The sequence below is a fragment of the Gobius niger genome, assembly GCF_951799975.1.
Source record: "Gobius niger genome assembly, chromosome: 1".
Taxonomy (NCBI): domain Eukaryota; kingdom Metazoa; phylum Chordata; class Actinopteri; order Gobiiformes; family Gobiidae; genus Gobius; species Gobius niger.
Window position 1 is genome coordinate 53,527,286 of NC_136852.1, and position 21,790 is coordinate 53,549,075.

General features: G+C 41.3%; 1 protein-coding gene across 2 annotated transcripts; it reads right to left on the bottom strand.

Annotated features, from left to right (window-relative positions):
* Positions 1-394: 394 nt before the first annotated feature.
* On the bottom strand, positions 395-18,732 carry LOC306967841 (rapamycin-insensitive companion of mTOR-like). Of its 2 annotated transcripts, none has more exons than XM_079563027.1 (37): positions 18,647-18,732; positions 18,474-18,521; positions 17,211-17,308; positions 16,132-16,196; positions 15,920-16,051; positions 14,759-14,822; positions 14,258-14,384; positions 13,985-14,154; positions 13,142-13,209; positions 12,498-12,565; positions 12,326-12,408; positions 12,158-12,245; positions 10,492-10,582; positions 10,348-10,414; positions 10,185-10,265; positions 8,522-8,622; positions 8,267-8,432; positions 7,526-7,627; positions 7,390-7,436; positions 7,178-7,313; positions 6,877-7,076; positions 6,586-6,712; positions 6,340-6,504; positions 6,127-6,203; positions 5,975-6,053; positions 5,798-5,907; positions 5,637-5,724; positions 5,442-5,534; positions 5,259-5,365; positions 4,935-5,164; positions 3,760-4,834; positions 2,931-3,238; positions 2,659-2,859; positions 2,442-2,594; positions 2,244-2,367; positions 2,020-2,158; positions 395-1,940 (listed from the first exon to the last, which is right to left on the bottom strand). In XM_079563027.1, exons 1-37 carry the CDS (start codon positions 18,693-18,695, stop codon positions 1,860-1,862), a joined length of 5,208 nt encoding a protein of 1,735 aa, XP_079419153.1. In that variant the 5' UTR covers positions 18,696-18,732; the 3' UTR covers positions 395-1,859. The 2 variants fall into 2 exon arrangements, with proteins under 2 accessions (XP_079419153.1, XP_079419154.1); XM_079563028.1 differs by having other exon boundaries at positions 396-1,940; positions 2,931-3,190.
* Positions 18,733-21,790: the final 3,058 nt, after the last annotated feature.

A 21,790-nucleotide genomic window follows, 5' to 3' on the forward strand; every position in this document is an offset into this window, starting at 1 on the left:
TTGCAAGTAATTTAAGGATGTACACTCCACATTTTCAATGGTGCAATGTGCAATTGTCAAATATTTATATTTTCTTCACAAATTTACACTGCATTTAAAGTTTCATTAATTTCAGTGTCTTTCCCGTTTTATTTTGCTCAATTATGCTTCCAATTTAAGTTTGTGATCGTTTTGTGAATAAGCTCCTGTGTAAAAGTTTACCCTGAAATATGAACTGACAGTCCACCTATAATATTGTCAATACTGTATATCTGAAGAAATATATTTGAATAAATTAAGTTACAAAGGCAGTCTCGGTTTAGGTCAGAAAATCCAGACACCAGGGTATTCATTTTGTGTTGATTTTATTAACAATGCATCCCTTTAGGATTGTATGTTTCTTTAGGATCAATGCCCCAAAACATACTGTACACATTTTACAAGGGAAACCACGTTTCAGGCAAAAAAAAAAAAATGAAAAAAAAATATTTTAAATTATAATACAGTTTTGAGGAAAATATAAATAACTTTTCTTCTCTTGAGCTCACTCTATGGTACAGACATACAATAAATAGATCGGACCTGACGTCACTCAGTTGATCTATGAATCACCTCTCTACATGAGTCCATTGATTTTTCTTTCAATTTTACTATTTTGTAGCAGCATTAGAGCAAAAAACAAAACAAAAAACAAGCCAATGGAAACAGCCATTCCCGTTTCCCTGAAAACCTTTGACAAATCCCGCCATTTTAGAAGAAGTCTTTCCAGCCCCCGTCTTAAGCCAAAGACAGTGATATTGCATTGTGACCTATCTTGTCCTAAACTGTTTTGGCAGCGCGTAATGGCAACCTTTTTTTTTTTTTATATAAGGAGAGTCTTACTAGAAGAGAAAACATTGAGGTGGTGTTGCAGGTTGGCCATGCTTGTTGCACATGCAGAGGGAGTGAAGCACAGAGGTACATAATGGATAGCCATTGGACAACAGGTAGTTTATGAACAGAATAATTAATGATGTACACTGTGGAACAAAGATCAGACTCCATCAGAGAGAACCACCTCCTGAGATCTCCAGAAAACAGCAAAAAGCTTCACTTAACATGTTAGGTCCTATGCAAGAAGAAAGGAATAGCCAAAAACAGGCGTTAAATAATGTGCTATTGTCTTTATGTAAAGTATAGAGCGTAAGAAAAAAATATACCGATAGCTGATTGTCTGAGATAAGTAGAGAAGTACTTGGCGGTTTGTGTGGATGAGAAAGAGGTGTTGTAGGTTGTAGTAAAAGTAGTATGAGGTGAAGCGAAGCACTGGCTTTAAGAGGGAACAGGTAATCATAGGATGAGTTTAAAAACAGCAAGACCCCTGGTAGTGTTTTGTTTCAAAAGGATAAAAGGAGAGTCCGGAGGAAATCACAGGGTTTAGACAACAACATGCCTTATTCATTTCATTACAGAAAACACCACCTCCGCAAAGAGTTAAAACGTGGGTATTTTAAAACACAGTCCTTTGTCATAATGGTCCAGCTAAGTTGATCTTTAGTATTATGTTGAAGTAACTAAGTGCTGGAGATTGCCAACCCATCTGAAAACAGTCCTTGGTTAAGCCAGTCCCCTTTTTTTTTTGTTATAATAGAAGCCATCAAAGTCCCCAAGTCTGAAACGACATTAGCCGTGTGTCAAGTTTCCAGATCGTGACCTTTTCTTTGTTTGAAGTACAAGTTTGCACGAAGACGATCCACAAACTCCATTTCGTTTGGCCACAGTGATCCATTTGAGAAACAGAAAAGTGCCTTCAAGTCACATCTTATGAGCATTTTGTTTGTAGTTTGTTTGAGTTCGGCGTTTGCTGAGCGGGACTGGGCTGTGAACAAACAGGAGGATGATCAGGATTCGGGAGCCGGGTCCACGTCATCCTCTACAGGTTTTGGTTGCTTTGTCAGGATTGCCTCGGCTTCCTCGTACATCTGAAATAAGCCAAACGGTTTATGAAGAGAACACAAAGAGATACATTTGTTATAATAAACTGAGGGGATCGTCTCTTACAGGCATGAACTGCACGTCCTGGAAGAGTTCCTGTATGAAACGTCTGGAGGTCAGTCGAAACATACAGTGAGCCAAAAGATGAGAAACCTCAGAGTACAGGCAGATGTCGTCAAAGGCATAAGGGAACTTTTCCTTTATCCTAGAACAGATTGAACAATAAGATCAAGCTAAGCTTTAGAATGAAATAACTTTATATTACTAAGAACATAAAAAAAGGTATTCACGTCAGTAGTCCTGTTTCATGGCCTTTGGTTCCCACCGAGGAGCTGAGGTTGACGATGAGGCGCAGCACCTCTTTCCGCAGCAGGACTCTGGGTGCAGTGCCGTCCTCGGATATTGCCTTTCCATCTGAAAAAAAAAGTACCATATTGTGAAAGGGCAGTTTAAATGCACGTGAACTCCGAAAATGTTCTCTGTCTCACCAATAACGATGTCTGTGGGGGTGGGAGTGCCAACAATAGAGCCCTGGGACACAGCAGCATCACTGCAGCCAGAAACTCCCGAAAACTTTGACTGAGGCATCACCTCGAGCCTATGTCCCGTCTGCCCACTCCACGACTGGAAGTCCACGTATTCTAAAGACACATCACATGATTAACTCACCTGAAAGTCCACAGCAGTTTGTGAGTGTGTCTGTACCTGTCCGGGGGTGTGTGTTGAGCTGGGGCTGGGTGTAGTGCCCCAGGACGCTGGAGCCCACACAGAAGAGGCAGTTCTCATCCGTGTGCTCCTGCAGTCCTGTCTCCTCTGAGTCAAACAGGTGGTTCTGGTTCTCCCCTCGACTCGCAATGAGCTCCGAAATACTAAACTGCTGTTTCAGCAGAGGGATTGTGCGTTCACCTAAACACAAATAAACATAACGTAACTGCTCTCGAATTATCTTCTATTTATCAAAAACTGCGATATCTTACCATCTCCGTCACCGAAGAGGAAGCGTTTTCGCTCTTCAGATGGCGGGCTGATTCTTTGTTGAAAGTATGCCGAGTCACGGATGTTGAACATGTCACCTATGTCCATGGGAAGTGCCAGGCCAACGTAATCATCATTACACCCATAGGTGGCACTAGAGACCATAGAGCGCACAGAGGAGCAGCGATGCAAGGTGCTTTGGTTGATTGGACTGAGAAGTTCCTCTTTATCCAGAGAGGCAAAGCTCAGAGCTTTCAGAAACCTAGGCAGGCCGAGAGGAGAGGAGCGTGAGAGGATCCGGGGAGAGAGACTGGAAAGTTAAAGGAGCATGGGGAGTGAAGTCAAATATTGGATTAAAAACAGCTTTAAAAATGGAAACACGGTTTCTATCAGCTATTGGTTACAGCTTTTCAATACTGAAACAAACTCATGAGTATTTAACTGCTTACTGCACAGGGGACAATTGCCACTAACATTAAAAAGTCAAATTACCAGAGCTATTATTGTTGGAGAGGTTAAGGGTTAAATGAATCAACACAGTCTAAGGCACTACAGGCAGCATCCAAAAGAAATGAATAGTTCACACAGCTACAGGCAGTGTCTACTCTAAGGGGGACACTAGTGTGGCCCACCCACCGCGGGACAAGTGTTCTGGACAGTCTGCGGTATTTTAAGACGCTGGGCTCAGGACAGGTGCCCCTCCTATCTGTCATCCTTGAACTGTTTGACTGAGGTGGCCCGTAGTCGGCTGTTGAAAATCTTTTCACAAGCAACCTTTTTCATTATCAGTGAAAATTATAAATCTGCTTTCGCACAATGTGCCACAGTTACCTGCGAGGTGTGAGTCTGGAGTCCAGGCTGCCGGTCTTCATGGTGATGGTGTCAGTGAACAAGACGTCTTTGGCAGGAGAAGCCAGTGCTTCACTGTGGGACAGAGAGGGGTGTATCCTCTGCTGCTGCAGCCTCTTTAGAGTGGCATAGCCCAGAGCGTCTCTGGGGCTGGTGTACATGAAGCTGCAGTCAGCCAGGCTCTTGATGGTCGTGACTGAAGGGGATTTGAGCGACTGAGCACGGCGTGGGAGTGTGTGGGATGAGCCAGGAGGTACCAGGGACACCGTGGGGGACTTGGATGTGGTCATGTGGTTGGTCTGCACCTGTGGGGTGAGGGAGGAGAGAGTTTTGACAGTTTTGGCCGAGACGACTGTATTGAGGCTGACACAGTCTGAAGAGTCTGGTTCAGGTTCAGGATGCTCTGGGTTTCCCACGGTTTCTCTGGAGGGGCTGGAGCTCATGGAGCTGATGCCGCTGGTCGTTGTGTCCGTGTTAAAGCTCTGACTGCGACTCTTAAACTGAGTACCTCCCCCGCCCATATTACCCCCGGCAGAGGAACCACCGTCCCCAGCCAGGCGCTCTCGGCTGGTCTGCTCCCGCTCCCTCAGGGAATGCTCCGGGGCTCCATGTGCCAGACCGCTCAGTGCCAAACCTGAGACTCCACTCCTCACTAATCGACCTTCCACCAGCTGCTCCTCAGAGCCTCTGGTCCCGACAAACGAGGTCTCCAGGCTCACAGTGGGGCTTTTGGGCATCCCTCTGCCATTAAAAACAGGGGTGAAGACATCACTCTGGTTGGGGCTGTACACAGAGGGCTCGGTCACTGTCCTGTTTCTCCTCATGCTCTTGAGCTCTGTCGGCGTGCGGGACCCTGACGGGGTCTTTGGGTCACTAGTGGAGCGCATTTTCTTACTAGGAAGAGATAAAGAGTTTAGGAAGCGCGTTCGAACAAAGCGTGACGACGCCAGAATGGTGAACGGGCTGCGGTCTTTCACTGGTTTGGAGTGTGGGATGTAACAACTCTCATCTGACCCGTCAAAAATGTCACACTTGTCATCATCCAGAATGTACATGTCTGAAAACAAAAGAAAACATTATGAAGAAAAAATACCTTTAATAAAAGGTTAATAGATAGCTATGAATAGTCAGATGTAAAAATTTAAAGGTTTGCATACTCGGCTGAGACTCGCTCTCACTGTTGTGCCGTGAGCTGGTCGACTCAGAGTTCAGACTGAGCGTGCTCGGTACCGATGAAAGTTCAGAGGTCAGCTGAGTGTCCACCTCGTCCGGAGTAACAGGCCACTGTGTCCTGCGACTGTGTCTCACAGCATCCCAACCGAACTGTTTGAGCAGCTCACAGCCCTGCCTGGTCTTAGAGATGACCCCCAACACATAGATGCATGTTCTGTGGAAGTCAGAATAAACAAAGTTTAAAATAAAATGTGACTTTTTCCAATGATTAGAAAAACACAAGTGAGGGGGCATTATTCTAGTCTTACCCTCGCACTGACAATACATCACAGTGCTGAGCCAAAGCGAGGATGTCAGGAATAACATTCTCTTCCTGCAAAAGATTCAGTCCCCAGTTTGAAGATCCAACGTTGCCCTGTGAGAAGAAAAAACTGGCATTGAGATGATGCTGTTTTTGTTGAGGCATTGTCCAGATTTGAGTGTTTACTGACCAGAGCCCACAGAGCAGCCTTTAGCTGTTTGATGCCCTCCCAGGTGTCCAGCATCGGGGAGCGAACCGTGTAGCTGAGGTCAGGAACCACGCTCTGGAGACAGAAATCCATGAGAGGTTTAAAAGGAAGAGTTCGACCAAGACATTGTTCACAGGGCAACTTCAGTCCCAAGATGAACCAACAACGAAATCCTACCTGGGCTTCCAAAAGATGACAGCCAGTCTTATCATGGACGAGCTGACCATACAAGTGCACAGGGAGAAAAACGTTTGGTCTTTGTAACCTATAGAGACACATAGAAAATAAGAAATCCAAGCGTTTTCCAGCACATTAAAGCTTTTGGATCAGGTGCACACCTTTGGTTGCTGCGTCTGACGTAGTTGTCGCCATCAACAGGTTTGCGGTATGTTGTTAGTGCTTCGTTAAGTTGTTCTTCTATCAAGTCCACATATTTTAGGTTGTATTCCTGTATTGAGAATATCCGTTAATATCAAATGTCATTTGGTGTGTGTATTATATTTGACCTAAAATACCTTTTGCCATTTATCCAGCTGTTTGCTGACATAGCCTCTCTCATTGAGGTAAGAAAATCCTTTAGGTATGGATAGAAACCTGGGATCAAAAAAGTTACAGTAAGTAACGAATATTGGCAAACTGTTCTTTAGTGAAGGCCATAAACACCAACCTGAGGAGCAACAAAAGGCCTTTGTCCCCTAAATGGGACAGGGCTGGCTTCAGCTGAATGAGAGCGTGAAGATTTGCCTGCAAAACAAGAAACCATGCGTTAGACAAAATTGTTCCACTATCACCAAAAGTGTAATTCTTTTCCTTTTTAAATCATAGATAATGCAGTGTGCAGGCATTTTGCTAAACATCTGGGAAAAACACACACGCTAACCTTGTCCTCGCAGGCCTCGTCCAGGATGTCTAGTGCTTCTATAGAAACAGTTTTACTGTGATCGTGGAGCTGAGTCACCAGCAGCTCCATGCCCCAGCTGCTGAAGAACTCCACACCTGCCCTCAGCAGCACACGCAGGTGTTTGGTGGAATACAGGCGGCAGGTCTGTCACAGAAAGTAATGCAAGATGGTAACTTAAAGGTATAAAAATACAACAATGATAATGGTTATTGCACACTGGCTCACATCTGTAGCAGCAGTGAGGATCTTAGACAGGATCACTCTGGCGAGGCCGTCTCTGCTGTAGTCCAGAGTCGTCACAGCGAGTTTCAGCACAGCATCCTGGTTCTTTACTGAGCACATATTCAGCAGGCTGCAACAACAAATACGGAGAATTAGGAGATAAAGCTTTGAAACACTATGGGAAATATGCACAATAGTGACAATGGCTGTTGTCTTTACATGACTCTACCAACTTTCTGCAGGTTAATTCTAGTATAGATAGTACAGGCCAATAGATGTAAACGTAACACACACCACTGAAACAGGCCACATTTCTCCAGCAGCTTGACGCCTTGTGGATGCGCCGAGAGGGTCCCGAGGAAGAGGAAGTAGTGTTGGCTGAGTGTGGTGAGTAGCCCGTTACTTTGCAGAGAGCGCTCAGGCTTCAAACCGGAAGACGAGGAGAGCCACAACACCATGTCCCGCACAAGGTCCTCGAGGTACCCCTGCCCATCCTAAAACAACAGGATAGAGGATCAGTAAATAGAAAAGGAAATTGACATTGTGTACAGAGCATGACCCAAATGTTTCAGATGTGTGTATTTGAAAACCTCACCTCATCAGAGTCCATGAGGAACTCGATAAATTGGCAGCCGACCACAGTGAGCTGTCTGGCCTTCACGTGATCCAGGGCCAGGCCTGCGAACAACTTACTGCTGGGTTTGTAGAAATACAGCAGCCTGCGCACAAACCTGGAAAGCAATGACATAAAAATGATCAGAAACGCACCGTGAACATTGGGGGGAAGACAGGTGACAAATGCCTCACCTGTGCATTTGTTCGTCTTTGTTGTTCCTGAGGTTTACATTTGGCCACTGATTGGGAAATACATGTGCATACGTTAACACACATACTGTATATATTTCAGATATTTTACATACAAGACTATTGAGATGACTCAGACCTTGAGAATTGTGGCGATAAGCAGCCAGTTCCACTCCAGGTTCTGCTTGTGGTTGAGAATTTGACTGTCTCGCAAATTCATCATAAGCGCTTCTTCCGTGTCCTGTGTTTAAACAAAAACAAAACAAAAAACACACACAAGTTCAGGTACAAGTTTAGGAGGACACATCCTGCTTAATTGTGGCCATTTATAATCTACGTTTCATTATTTGAAATAGCGTCTATGGAAGGAAAAGGCAGTAGACTGGACAAGTGGGGATTTTAAATAGGCCTGGAGCGCCCTCTGCAGGCAGTAGTGACGACGCAGGAGAACCTCTTGCCCTGCCTTAACCAAGTGCATTTTCTCCAGTTCAGCATTACTCAAATCTAACAGACTATAGGCTGGTGTAACGACTCATTTGAAAGCTAAGACCTACAAAACTCATCTAAACAGATCTTTTACCTTGCGTTTTTTTTTTTCCTTTCATTTTTTCATCACATTTGTGTCACTTTTTCATTACGTTTCTTGTCATTTTTCGGCACATTTTTATCACTTTTCTGTCATTGTTTGGTTATTCTTTAGTAGCTCTTTTATGGCATTTTCATCCTCCTTTTCCTTTTCGTTCATTTCTGCCGCTATTTTGATGAAGCTTTTAAATTCGGGTAAAGCCAAACTAGGGGAAAATACACTCAGTTACGGTGGGGGGTAAGAGGTTAAAAAGTTGAAGAGGAAACAACCAAACTAAACAGGGCGATGAAATACCTTAATAACATAAATGTCTCTCTGTGGCCGTGAATGGGCATCTCTCCGGTTATGCGAAGACACTGATTTCCGGATGATGTGGTCCAAGTACAGACTGTGGGGCTTCAGGCCTTTCTTCTTCTTCTCGTGGAATCGTTTCAGGTTATTGACTGCTGCGCTTGCCCGACTGAAACATCGTAAAGACTTGGTTTCAGTACTTTATATTTGCCGAGGATCAAATGATTGTAAAGTCATGTGTCAAGTGTGTGAACTTACAGGCGTTTCTCTTGGGGGATGTCAAAGGAGGCAGCCATGTTGATGAGTGTGGGCAGGCAGTGCAAGTGGTGACTGTGAGAATGAGGAAGGATGGTGTTTGCCTAAAGCAGGGAGAAAAAAAAAAGTACAAGTTAAATAATAAAAAGCTTTAGACTTAAAAACACCTTGTGCTTACAGGGTTTTCTACATGTCTGTGCTACTTACCAAGAACACAGAGTATAAAACACAGCCAAGTCAAAATAAATAAACTGCCACCTAGATTTGCATGATCTGGGAAGGCTTCGCATAGTGGACCGACTCTCTCATTGTCAGTACTAGAGCAACATGGGATGGAAATAAGCCTATTGACATTGCAGCTTATTGAAACAATGCCACAGTGAATGCATGTTATCCGTTTTCAAATCTAAAGGTCGTCTGTCAAAATATGTGTGTGGCAGTGTTAATTTTGTCGACTAAAATGTCATAATTTTAGTCAAAGTAATATTATTGCAGACTAAAATTGGACTAAAACTAAATTTAAAGTTGTTTATGAGACCAAAACTATGACTTAAATGTCCAGATATTTTCGTCAACTAAAATCAGACTAAATAAAAATGAAAGAGACTTAAATCATACTTCCACGGACAGTTTGAAAGAGCCTCAGATCATTACAATAAGTGCCAAAGGAAAGGCTCTGAGCTTTGTTCATGAGGAGAAGTTCCATGGTGTCAGAGGATAACATTAAATTGCTATTTATCATACTGGGTCAAGCTGTACAGTCGTACTATCTCTGTCATAGCCTTTTCTGTGGAAGCATGGACAGACTTGAATGGTAGGACTAGCGCAATGTCTCGAGTTCATGTCTCCGGGTCCCGCACCGATGGTTAAAAAAAATTCTCCTGTATAAATACATCCAGACTGCAGCCTAGTTTTCATCTATCCTCTCGAAAAGTTTAATCAAATTTGCGTCAAAAGACTAAGATGAAAACTAAATTAAAATATGTTGTCAAAATTAACACTGGTGTGTGGGAGGGGCCAGGCAAGTTCTATTCAGATAATACATCTTCAGCTTCAATTTGCATTTGGTAATATCAAGCTGTTGAAACATCTCTAGCCAACTCAACTTTGGGAACAAAAGCTAGAGGTTTTTTCTAAGGCCGATGATTGGGGACTTTGATGGGCCAAAATATCAGTGGTGCATATCTGTGTTGGCCAGTTTTGAAAAATGTCTTGTCTATGATCCTGTGTGTGACGCTTCTGTGCGGAACTGACAGCAGGGTGCGCTTTATTAAGGCTGATTCATTCAGGACAATCATGTTTAGTAGATACTTCAGAAAGAGCTCATAGGAAAACAGTCTCTATCTCTAATGGTTCTGAAATTAAAAGCAAAAGTCTGCAACATAAAATAAGATCCGAGGTGTAAACCAATGTTGACCGCGATGTTTCTCAGCTCCCCTGAGAATAAGAAGTTGTGAAAGGGCTCAGTTTACGCCCCTGACTGAGCTCTTTCTTATGCAAAAAAGCTCTCTCTCTATCTCTACCTTTCTCTATCACTTTCAGTTTCAGCATGACACCAGCCGATAGTCGACACTGCAACATACACATCCTTCGACCTCTAATAAAAACATACTCTTAAATAATTCTTTAATATGTATTACACATTGGTACATTTTGGACTTCTTACCATGTGTAGGAGCTCTCCCAAAAGTATAGTTGCTCTCACAGCCAACTGAAGGTCACTGCTGGTCACGACTTCAACAAGACCCTGTTTGAACATCACAAACAATCAAATAAGATTTCATTTGAGCATGGGAATATAAACAAATGTATGTGGGAGAAAGCATTACCTCTAGCAGCTCATTAGAGATGAAAGCAGACAGGACAAAAGCCAAATAGTTGTCCATAAGGTCCGGCCTGAAAAGATAAAACCATTTCATTCATATAATGAATAAAAATGTATAAAACAACGTCAGCTTTGCTCTCTTTTGTACCTGGAGCGTGCCCGATGTGGCAGAATGACTTTGGCCTCAGCAGCAACAAACCCATCAGACAGTCTCCACGTGTCCTGGAACCTGGCCGGGTCTGAAGCACAGCACGGTATTTAAGGGCTGCTCGGATTTTTTTTTTTTTTTTGTAATATTTAAACAGTTATTTTAATTTCAATAAGATGTGAATATGGATTTTATTATTCCCAACTGGACAGACCTAATGATCAGTACAGTATTTTCCTAATACTTTTCCGGGGTCAAACTGCAAGTCCATATTTAATTTAAGATTAAAAAACATTCCATGAAAGAGAGGAATAGGTTGTATTCATGTTATAGAATTATATTTCACTTGGAGGACAGGTGCCAATACTACTCTATGGGAGAGAAACAGAAAAAGATAATATCCAAATGTTTTCCCTGATCATTATTCTTACGGCTGAAAGTGCTTTCTACTGACCAACATCACGCACATCTTTTTGAATACTGTCTCCACTTTTGGATGCCTTTATGGAGGAAATACAGGTGAAACTCGGAAAATATCGTTCAAAAGTTAATTTATTCCTGTAATTCCACTTAATATGTCAAGCCTTTATTTGCTATAATATTGATGATTATGGCTTGCAGCCCATTTTCAAAATATTCTCATTTTCTGAGGTTTTTGATTTGTTTTTTTTCTTCAAGCTGAGCAAATAACAAATAAAGGCTACATATCTCACTTTGCATGTAACGAGTCATATATTAGTTTCACAGTTTAAGACGTGAACGCACTTTTTAACGATATTCTAATGTTCCGAGTTTCACCTGTAATCAGACCATAGTTCATATGTGCTGGAAGAGAGGACTTTGAACTTTGACAGTTTTTGTTTTATGCGAATTGGCCCAGGAATTACAGAGAAATTAGCACTAAAATGCATTTTGGCTGTTACCATAGTTACCGCCGCACCCCACATCAATGTTTAACTACAGGCTCTGTATAATGTTGTGATGTCATGTGAATGCAACATAATACGAGACATTTTGTATTCAGAAGCAAACTGGATATCAATTTGAGCACAAAATTACTTCAGTAAACTCTGCAGTTGAATGCGTTATAGACCAATATTTTTGTACTTTTTCGAAAAAGTTTGCACTGAAAATTATTGAGCAATTACATTTTTTCAAATATATATATTTTTTATTCCAGCACCTTACAAACCAATATTTTTTTTCATATGTACATTGTGTTTAAATATCAACAAAATCATAAATACAAGGGATATATAATCAAACTTATTCTTATGTTCGAATGGGAGTGGGATAGAGTAGCACTTATTTATCCGCACCAGTTGGAAGTGTCAGTTGGAAGCCATTTTAATGTTTTTAATGACAGGGCCTTAATTTGGGTACAATTCCTCCTGCCCCTCCTACTTCTCTCCCTGTCTCTCGCTCTCTCTCTTTGTTTGTTGTTGGTGCATACATATATGACAATGACTAATGCTTTTCAATGCCCTGCGAAAACCCTGCACTGGTATAAACTACAGGGTGGAGAAAGTGTCGTCAGCTGACACTACATTATATAAATATATAAATACTGGCATCCTTTGTGATCTGAATGACCACACTTATCATTAAGTTTAGATCTATATATTTAGCCCATATGAAACATTTTGTAGCCACTGCACAAACTTACCGACACTTAAAAGAGCTTCAGTGAAGTCTTGCGTCACGATGGGCACAGGAAGCCTGAAGATCTCATATAACACCTCCAACAGGCCCTTCTGTAGAGGAAATACTGTGTGAGCGCTAGAGAATAAAAACAAATCATGAGATGAGAAATTAAGTGCGACACGTTACTCACCCTCACTTCCATATTTGGTATACAGAGTAAGCCAACTAAAGATTGGATCCCACAATTCCCAGCCTTGCATAGGTTGATAATCCCTAAATATGGCAAATACATGGGCAGAGATTTAAGAAACGATACACTTAACATTTATGGCTGTAAAAAAAACAAACCACTGAGCTCTCACCAGACCAGGAGCGAAAGGCGGCCACTATTGCCATTCGACTTGACAGAAAACGAGCCTCTCTGTCCTCCCTGCAACAATAAAAACAAACAGGCACATTTGGATTAAAAGTTTGCACAGTTTGCACATCATTGTCCTCTGCATTCGACTTATTCCCAAACTTTTCAGGAACAGAGGGGAACTCGTTTCCAGATTTTGGTCTGGAGGAGCACTAAGCGGGAGGACTAGTGTTGTTTCTGTGGTTTGAATCCGGCTGGTGCAGACTGTCATTGTGTCCTGGGGCAATGCACTTTACCCCCCTTGTCTGTGTCAATGTGGCGTGTTGGTAGGGAGTGAATGAATAATCACTTCAGTGTAGCATTTTGAGAAGCAACTAAAAGCACAATATGAGCGCAAGAAATTATTATCGTTTTGATGGTGTCTTTCTTTCCCATTCATGCACAACATAAATCTACACTTTATTATATATCATGAGTCCCATGATGAGTTAAACAAAACAATACATTTCTATCTTCTACAAAAGTATCATGTGGCCGCACTGAACTTTCACATGACATGGCGTTTCCCATAGGCAACACTAGCGAAATGTCAAATCACTGCTCGTGTTTCTACTGCAACACAATTAGGGGTTTCATAAACACACTCACTTGATTTGCCCTTCAGCCGTGTCAGCGTTATGGCGGTAGTGGAAATCAGTGAACGGTGCAAGGATTTGCTGGGGAGGGGGGGAGAAAAGGTATTAGATGCTTCTTATTTTGTGATAATGAATAAAGACATTTTTTATTGCTTCCCATTATCACAAAAGATAATGATCTCCTTCATAGCAGTGTTAATTTCGCCGACTAAAATATTCAGTCTTAATTTTAGTCAAGTGATATTTTTGCCGACTAAAACTGGACAAAAATTAAATTAAAAGTTTCTCATGAGACTAAAACTATGACTAAAATGTCCAGATATTTTAGCCGACTAAAATAAGACTAAATAAAAATGAAAAGGAGAGACTAAAATCATCCAAACTTCTACTGACCGTCTGAAAAAGCCTCATATCATTTAAATTCACTGTCAAATGAACAGGTTTGTGCTTTGTTCATGTGGAGCAGCTCCATGAAGTCGAGGACCACAATTAAACATGATTATAATTAATATTGTAAATATAAGTCGACTAAATTAGTCTTAATTTTAGTCGACTAAATTGACATGCACTTTTAGTCGACTAAAACTAGACTAAAATTTAAACGTTTTTTTTTCCTCCTAAATCTTGACTAAAATTAAATTACATTTTAGTCAAAAGACTAAGACTAAAACTAAAATAAAATATGTTGTCAAAATTAACACTGCTTCATAGTTGCTCTTTTCCTCCTCACAGTTTAAGACATACTTTTCTGACCATTGATTATGTTCAAAGTCAACAAGTAAAGAACACATTTTACAATAAAAGCTGTGAATAAAATGGGAAATAATGTAATAATCAACTCAATGTGTAACTGTACCTCAAGCTCGACGTCCACCCGCACATACTGGCGAGTGTGTGGGTGGTTGAGAAGATGAAGGATGGTGGTGATCAGAGCCTCATTGATGCGACTCAGTTGACAGTCAATGACGCTCTTCAAGATGGTGCACAGACCCCCTCGTTTGGCCACCACTTCAGGGTTTTTCAGCGCTGTGGAGGGAAGAGTGAAGTGCTTTTTCGTCTGTGCTCATATTTGAAGACGTCAAATAAGAATTGTGCTTCTACATCTTGATCAACAGCCTCAGACGCTTACCGAGTTCACACACAATGGCGATGGCTGCACGAACCATGCGGTCTCGTTCTTGTAGACCATCAGTGCCAACAGCGATGAGAGAATTTGCAATCGATGTGGGAAAAAGCATTGCATTGACAGTGATGATCTGGAAACAAAAGAGGCAGGATATGAGACGCCAACTACTCAAAGTCTAGTCAATATCTGAAATATAACAAGTATCAGCTAAGACATATTTGCCCATGACAAAAGAAAGAACCGACTAAAAGGAATAAGTCTTTTCACTGGCACGGTGTTTCTCTGTTGAAACCAGAGACTGGGGTCAATGAGTGTGCACATGTTGTTGCAGAGTGTGTTTGAGTGTGATGAGGCTTTACAGTAAACTACAGAATCAGCTGTAAATATCCAGCAGACTGCAGTTTTGTGCAAACCATCTACACACGGACACCGCTGCTAACCCAGCGACCTTTCTGCCGGCACTACGCAGGGACATGAAGACATCAGGACAAGGGCTCAACAAACCTTTCGAACTAGTCTCAAGGCCTGGGTTCTTTCTCCTTCGTTGCTCTGCTGGATGTCAATGCATCTAAAAGCAGAGTCAGACAATTATTAAAAAACAGATTTAAGACAATATTTTACAGATACAATTAACATTAAATCAATCAATCAAGCGCTTAAAGGATCTGTATCATGCTATTTTAGCCATTCCAAAGTAAAGTATAGGCATTTATATAATATATTGTACCTCTACCACTATGGAGCACTAATTTTTGTGATAAATATTAAGTGTTTTCTGGAGGTATTTTTCAAACCCGGAAGACACAACGCTTCGATTCAGTTCACTCCGCCCCCTCTCTCCGCTCATACAACGTTACCGTAATATAAATACAGCAATAAGTGAAGTTACTTCACGATGCAGTTATAACATCTGAAACACAGCTTCATAAATGGCTAGCACAAAAGCTAACACGCGTTTTGATAAACTCACCACTCTGGTCCATCACTGTTTACGTGATGGGATTCGCGTTCGGTTATAAAAGTTAATCCACTTTTATTCTGGCGAAGGTTCACCAAACATCCATCAAGAGACAGTCACAGAAAAACACTATTTTGCTGATAGTCGCCGAGTGGCCTCTTCTTTAGGAAGGTTGAATAAAGTCCTCGTAGCCAAACACGCTTCTTTTTCTCCATGACATTATCATATATATTATTAGTAAGAAAAAAGAACAGGTGTGTCCAAAATAGGCTATAACGAGCTCCATCTTCACAGCTTGCAGCGCAAACATGACATCTGTTCACAGACGCTCAGGGGATGAGTTTGTTTTGGCCCCAGCTGACCTGGAAGCACCTCGGGCACATCCTTTTTATTTTTTCTCTCGTTGTTTCTCTCTTACGACAGAAATAATGAAAAAGCTGTTTTACAAATTAAAATCAGGCCGTAAGGCATTACATTACAGACGCCGAGCACTTCCGTTCTGCTGTGACGACACAACTGAGCAAGCCAGTCGTTTACCAGGAGAGGGCGGAGCAGCTGCTCAGAGAGCAGGATTCAGGAGAATTGCTGAGAACTGCGTGAATGAAGCCAAAAGCCTAACTACATGGCTAAAAGCTAAAAAAAAAAAAAGATTTTGCATGATATAGGACCTTTAAAACAAGGACTGAGAGTAGCATGAAAAATCTCACCTGGATATTAAATAATCAACCTGCAGTCTGAGGACTTTCTGCAAGACGTTGGTGTCTTTAATAAGGTACCGTAAGGCCCGCAGTCCTGCAGCTCGAACCTCTTTGGCCTCATTTAGCAGAGCAAGGCGTAAACTACAAAGGAAAAAAACATTAAAATATTATAAAAACAAATTCATCCTTCCCTTAAAAAAAGACACATTTGAAAACCTTACCAAACTATGATTTCTTCATAAGTAAATCCAAACTTCTCTTCTTGGTGGCCTACACTGCATAGCAGCTACAAAACATTAAGCAGATCTTTACAACGAGGCATCATGAGGACATCAGAAAAAAATTGTTCAGGGTTAAAGTTAATCAAGAATCAGGAGTCTCATAGGCATTGTGTTGGCAGATAAGTTGTCACAATAAAATAGCCTGGGCACACATTCCTTTGCAATAGTGTCAAAGTGTCTGCCTTGGATAGTCGAAATGCGATGCTTAATGTCAAAATAATAGTAATCATCTTATTAATCTATGTAAACACCGTTGCTTAGCTGCATCTCAACACCAGAGACAAAAATAAACAGAACCCGCTCATTAGATTTGAAAGTGCTTCTTCACCGTTAACCACAAACCATAGACCAGAACCAGATTAAAGCCATGGCAGAGTGGGATGGGTAAGCAAAGGGAGCGTGAGTAAGGGGTTGTTTTGAACCAGCAGTGATGTCAGAGCCAAAGCAGGCGAAATGAGGAGGGGAGGGGGGCAGAGGGGCATGTGACACTCTCTGGGGGGATTAGGTCACCCTCACTGTCCTGAAACCCTTATAAGGAATGAGCGTGGAGCAGGACCAGACACACACAACATGTACATCAGCGCGATTTCTGCAGTTCACAATAGATAAGGTCTCAAATCTTCACTGAAGTTCAAGAGCGCCATCACAGCTTCAGGCCAACATTGCTGTTAGTAACATTCTTCCAACAAGATCATTCAAAAGAGAAAAAATAAGTTAATGTCTTTTATCTGAGGTAGATGCACATCCAAAATTAGAAAAGCCAATCATTTTGTAAAACAACTGTGCAACTGTCAATTTATTATCCACTTTATTACCAGTTAAGAACTACATGCTTAAGGGTCACAGTGATGGTCAACATGCAAAACATGTCCGCAAACAGTTTTCTAAATCATTGGGGTTTCTGCAGTGCATTCACTGTCAGCATGAGCATGGTGATGATGACCTGCTCCTGCTGATGGCACCATCCAAACACACCAATCCTCTCTTATTAATGCACACAAATAGCATAGCAGACATACCTTTATGAAGTTGTTCAAGTGGCCCAGTTTTCGCATGTTACTGACTCCATGAGATTTGGCCACATTTTGGATTATTTCCCGGAAATTTTCAGATGGTTCTGCATGAAAAGGAAGAAAGCAGAATGTAACCAAGAAAGAGGTATTGCCATAATACCGATCAGTGAACCCAGACTGATGTAGTGAGGGAAGGAAGTTGGTCTAGCTGGTCAAAATAACAGTGTGTACAGTGTAAACATGGTCTAGACTGCAAACGCAGCCATCAATGAGGAAGCACGACTGTTTCTAAATAAATGTTGTGTTACATTCCCATGAACCGTTACATCTGATCCTAACCAAAATACAACCAGTTATTGGCAGGGGAGCTGACTGGAGGAGGTAACTCCCCCAAAAATCCATTCTATAGCTGGTGCATATTTTCAGAGCCCACAAAGGCTGTGGCAGCATTTCGTTTTCATAGAATTCATGAGCTGCAAATGATTTTATCAAATAAAGATCATTTGTATATTATATTGCACCGCTGTACAAAGTACTATAATCAACTGTAAAATATTGAAAAACACCAATTGAAAACCACTTGTCAAGATATATATAAAAATCGGTCCAATAAAGGCAAACGCCGGCATGTTATAACGTAAGTCGGAAGGACTGCTGAATAAGATCCCTCGGTGCAGTGTTTTTTAATTCAGTCCAAGACAGATTCTTCTCAATTAAAAATCTTCGCTATTTTCCCACAAAGCAGAACAAATAACTTCATCTGTGGTTCACCTTAGCCATGAGAACAGTCATATGTGTCATAAATGCGACATCAAAGACGTATTGCTCCATGTAAACAATCTTTTATAGACAGTCATGAACCATTCGGTCTCAGTCCGTGTTTTACGTGCATTGAACTCGTTTTACACAATATGCAATTCAATGACGAATGCATGACAATATCATTAACGATAACTTGGGTAAAATGGAGACTATGCAACACCTACAGCAATCAAAACAACAGATCGTCGTCATGGATGGTTAGCTGTGGCAGCTAACGCTAACTCAGCTAGTTAGCCTGCTACAGACAGAGCTGCCGCCTGTTATTATGGTACCGTTCCCGAGGTTGGTAGGTGGGTCAGAAAATCACAATTAACACAAAGACTAGAACAGAATCTGTAAATGGATACAGGCGGGTAAATGCAGAAGCTATAAACGGCAGCTGAGGTAGAAATGCTCATAATCCATTTTGAACAATAATCGCTTTGAGGGAGATGTGATGAAGCTTACCTCTGGTCAGATCCAGCGGTACATTTTCTTCCCCGCTGTCATTCCGACCTGTCAATCACACAAGCTTCAGGCACCAGCACAGAGCAAACTACTGACACTAAGAGCCAGGTAAACTACAATTCTGTACTATTAGACCTTAAGGTGCATAAATGTACCGTGTTTTTCATGCTTACCTCGCATCCGAAGACTCCGGATAGGACGGCCGCGGAAGCTGGCCGCCATGTTTCCAGGAACATACACAACACCGGAAACTTCGAAGCTTCTCGCGTGATTATGAGCAGAGGATGAATGACAGAACTTCATTTCCCATCAGTCAGTCATGGTCAAGATTTTGCATCTCCCCTATGTGCAGCCTGGATGTACATTATTAAGGTGTACAGGGTTATTTTGCACAGTATCAAGTGGTGTTTTTGTTTCCTTTTTTCGCCTATAAAGTTCCATAAAGCACCTTTAAGTAGCTAAAAAAAAAATCATATTCATATTTTGGTCATAGAGCTGAACCAGGGGTGACACAGGCCAAATCAAACCCCATGTAGATTTAAAATGGGTAGTTTGGCCAAGACCCTTCTAGAATATACCTCTCGTAACAAGTGTTTTGCAGTACTACTAATTTCTTCTAATCAGCAGTCATGATCTGCAACTTAATTCTAACAGTAGGCCTATATTGGTTTATGGTTTATTGGTCAAATTTTTGTTTAGGCAAGTGATATCAGTTGGTGTCTAGGGGAGAGGGCTTTCTGTCACATCTTTTTTACTCCTCATCAACAGAAAATCCCAAGTGTCAGACCTGCATTAATTGAAAGCTTGAACCCTTGACTTGAAGTAGACCTTCCTTATTTCTATCATTTTGTGATGAATAGTTATTAACCGTCAAACACAACAAAATCAACTGTGACAAAATGTGACCTTATGTGTTTACCTTAGAGATTTAATTTTCGATACAAATTAGCGTCTAAAAGTGTCCTACAAATCCAGTCAAGTTTTTGCTTTTTGTGGGGTTGGATACACGTCCAGTGGCCACTAGGGCGCATTAAACCCCCCTTGATTTTCAAAATGTTTTTATATTCTTATGGCTATATAATAAAAATGTTCTATCTAAATAATTTGGTCAAAATGTCATTAATTTTGATGAACATCTACCGGGTCCACATTGAGATTGAAAATATGGAAATTGCTGATATGGCGTACACTATCAAAGTGTTTCCTGAACCTGCTGAACACGGACACTTCAGGTGATTTAGAAGCTTCTATCTTCAGGTCGGTGAATATTTGTGTCAGAATCACCTCACCAACATGATGTCGGCATGCTGCCCAGAGAAACGGCCTTCCTAATGCCTATTGGAGACCAACACAAGCAGCAGTCACATGGCCTGTGTAGGAGGCAGTTGTGTCAAACACCATTGATACAATTGAATTCTCACAGTGCCATAAGTCATCAGTCACCATCAGTCGTTCCATGATTTTCTCACTGGAACTCCAAGCAGCTTGTTTTCACACATCACCTACAGTCAGCCGCTTTTCATTCACATTCTTGTCTGTCAAAGTACCCATAAGTTTTGAATCCCAGTGAAGTGAAGCAAAGTTTGGGTTTCCACTCTTCCACTCTTCCACTCTTCTGCAGTAGTGGTCTTCTCTCCCACTTTACATCTTGATCTGTCTGCAGTTGCATATGAAACAGCAATTTAGCTGTTGTCACCCCAGACTCCTCAAGACACCTGAGTGATAACTTCATGCTAACTAATGAAACCAACTTTGGACTTTTCAGAATGTCATGTGGAATGAAGGCCACTGTTCCAGGACGAGCTACTCGATGCTGTGTTTTTTGTTATGCCAGCTCCAAGACCAAATACAGCAGCAGATGTATGAGTATTCCTTGTTTCTTTAGCTGCTTTTGCCATTTTGTCATCCTATGTCAAGTTAGAGAACAATACATCAAGAAATAATATACTTCTGGGAAAGTATATATTTCTGGGCAACTGAAAGTGCAGAAGAGTGACATAACCACTGTTAACCACTTAAAGTTCTGGGGAAATGAAAGCATTATTGCTTGCAGTAGTTTATACGTAGTTTTGAATATTGCTGTTATTTCAGATTTTCATGGCCAATGTGGACCCGGTAGAATTGATTCAAATCTCAAATTATTTTACACAGTGTATAGAACATTTCTTTTATATAGCCATGACAATATTTTCACTTGGGGGGGTTTGATGCACCCTAGTGGCCACTAAACTTTATCTTATCAGATGTTAATGATAAAGAAAGCATAGAAATTATACAAATGTCATAAAAAGGAAAAAAACATACCTTCCCATTCATCAATACTCTGCCTGTCATTCCCTAATCATTTGTATGGGATAGAACATTCAATTTAAATCTGGTCCAGGACAAATGTGTGCATTTGTAGGAATAGGCTCAGATATCTGTAATTTCTATGATGCTAACCACCCATACAGCCACTAGGTCACAAAAAGGTAAAACACGCACAAAAATAAAGATTTTTTTTCACGCTTAAAAAGTTCCATAATGTACCTTTTAAGGCCAAGATCTTTTTGGGTCGCGGGCCGAAATTTAGCGGGTCAAATATAATAGAGAAAAAGAAATCCAATAAATGAATAATAATAAACTGGGATTTGGTCAAAGCTCCAACTTGACTGTAGCTTCATTAATAACAACAGCTTACACTTGGTTTGCACTTTACAAGCCTGTGTCACAAGTTCCTTAAAGTACTTCATAGTAGTCATTATTCATTCACTCCACACTCGGTGGTGGTAAGCTGTTATTGAAGCCACGGCCGCCCTGGGGCAGACTGTCCATTTACCACGTGGCTATATAATGTGTTGTTCATATCCTGAGCTCTTTTCATGTCAGTTCCCATGCTGGACTCGTGTGGAACTCTTTCCTTCTTTTTAATTGAATGCCCCCTAGTGGCTAGAATGAACATTAAAAGATTCTGGTTATTCTTTAAAAAATCATAACTCCGCACAGGAATGGGCTAGAGACTTACTTTTTATTTTACATACTCTGGAATTTAGGCTCTACAGGGCAGGGGCCGGATTAAATCATCTTGCGGGCCGGATCAGGCCTGCGGGCCTTATGTTTGACACCCCTGGGCTAGATGCAAGTTGGCCATTTTATACAGTAAAGTGAAGATTACTGCACGGATTTCAAACTACTCTGGTATTATTACGCCTTACAATATAGTTTCCCCTTTTATCCGCTTAGAAAATCCACATTGTTTAATTTTGTGTAATTATACTTTGTAGTGGAACACTTCACGTAACCATATTTAAATAGGGAAAACGTGGAAGAGCTTGGTA

What these genes read in the sequence shown, in the direction of transcription:
- LOC306967841 (XM_079563027.1), bottom strand. Translation starts at nt 18,695, where the DNA reads ATGGCGGCCAGCTTCCGCGGCCGTCCTATCCGGAGTCTTCGGATGCGA. An exon ending in CCTTGAGACTAGTTCGAAAG is followed by an intron (nt 14,385 to 14,758) that starts GTTTGTTGAGCC and finishes TTTTGTTTCCAG; the next exon opens with ATCATCACTGTCAATGCAAT. An exon ending in CAACACACACCCCCGGACAG is followed by an intron (nt 2,595 to 2,658) that starts GTACAGACACAC and finishes ATGTGTCTTTAG; the next exon opens with AATACGTGGACTTCCAGTCG.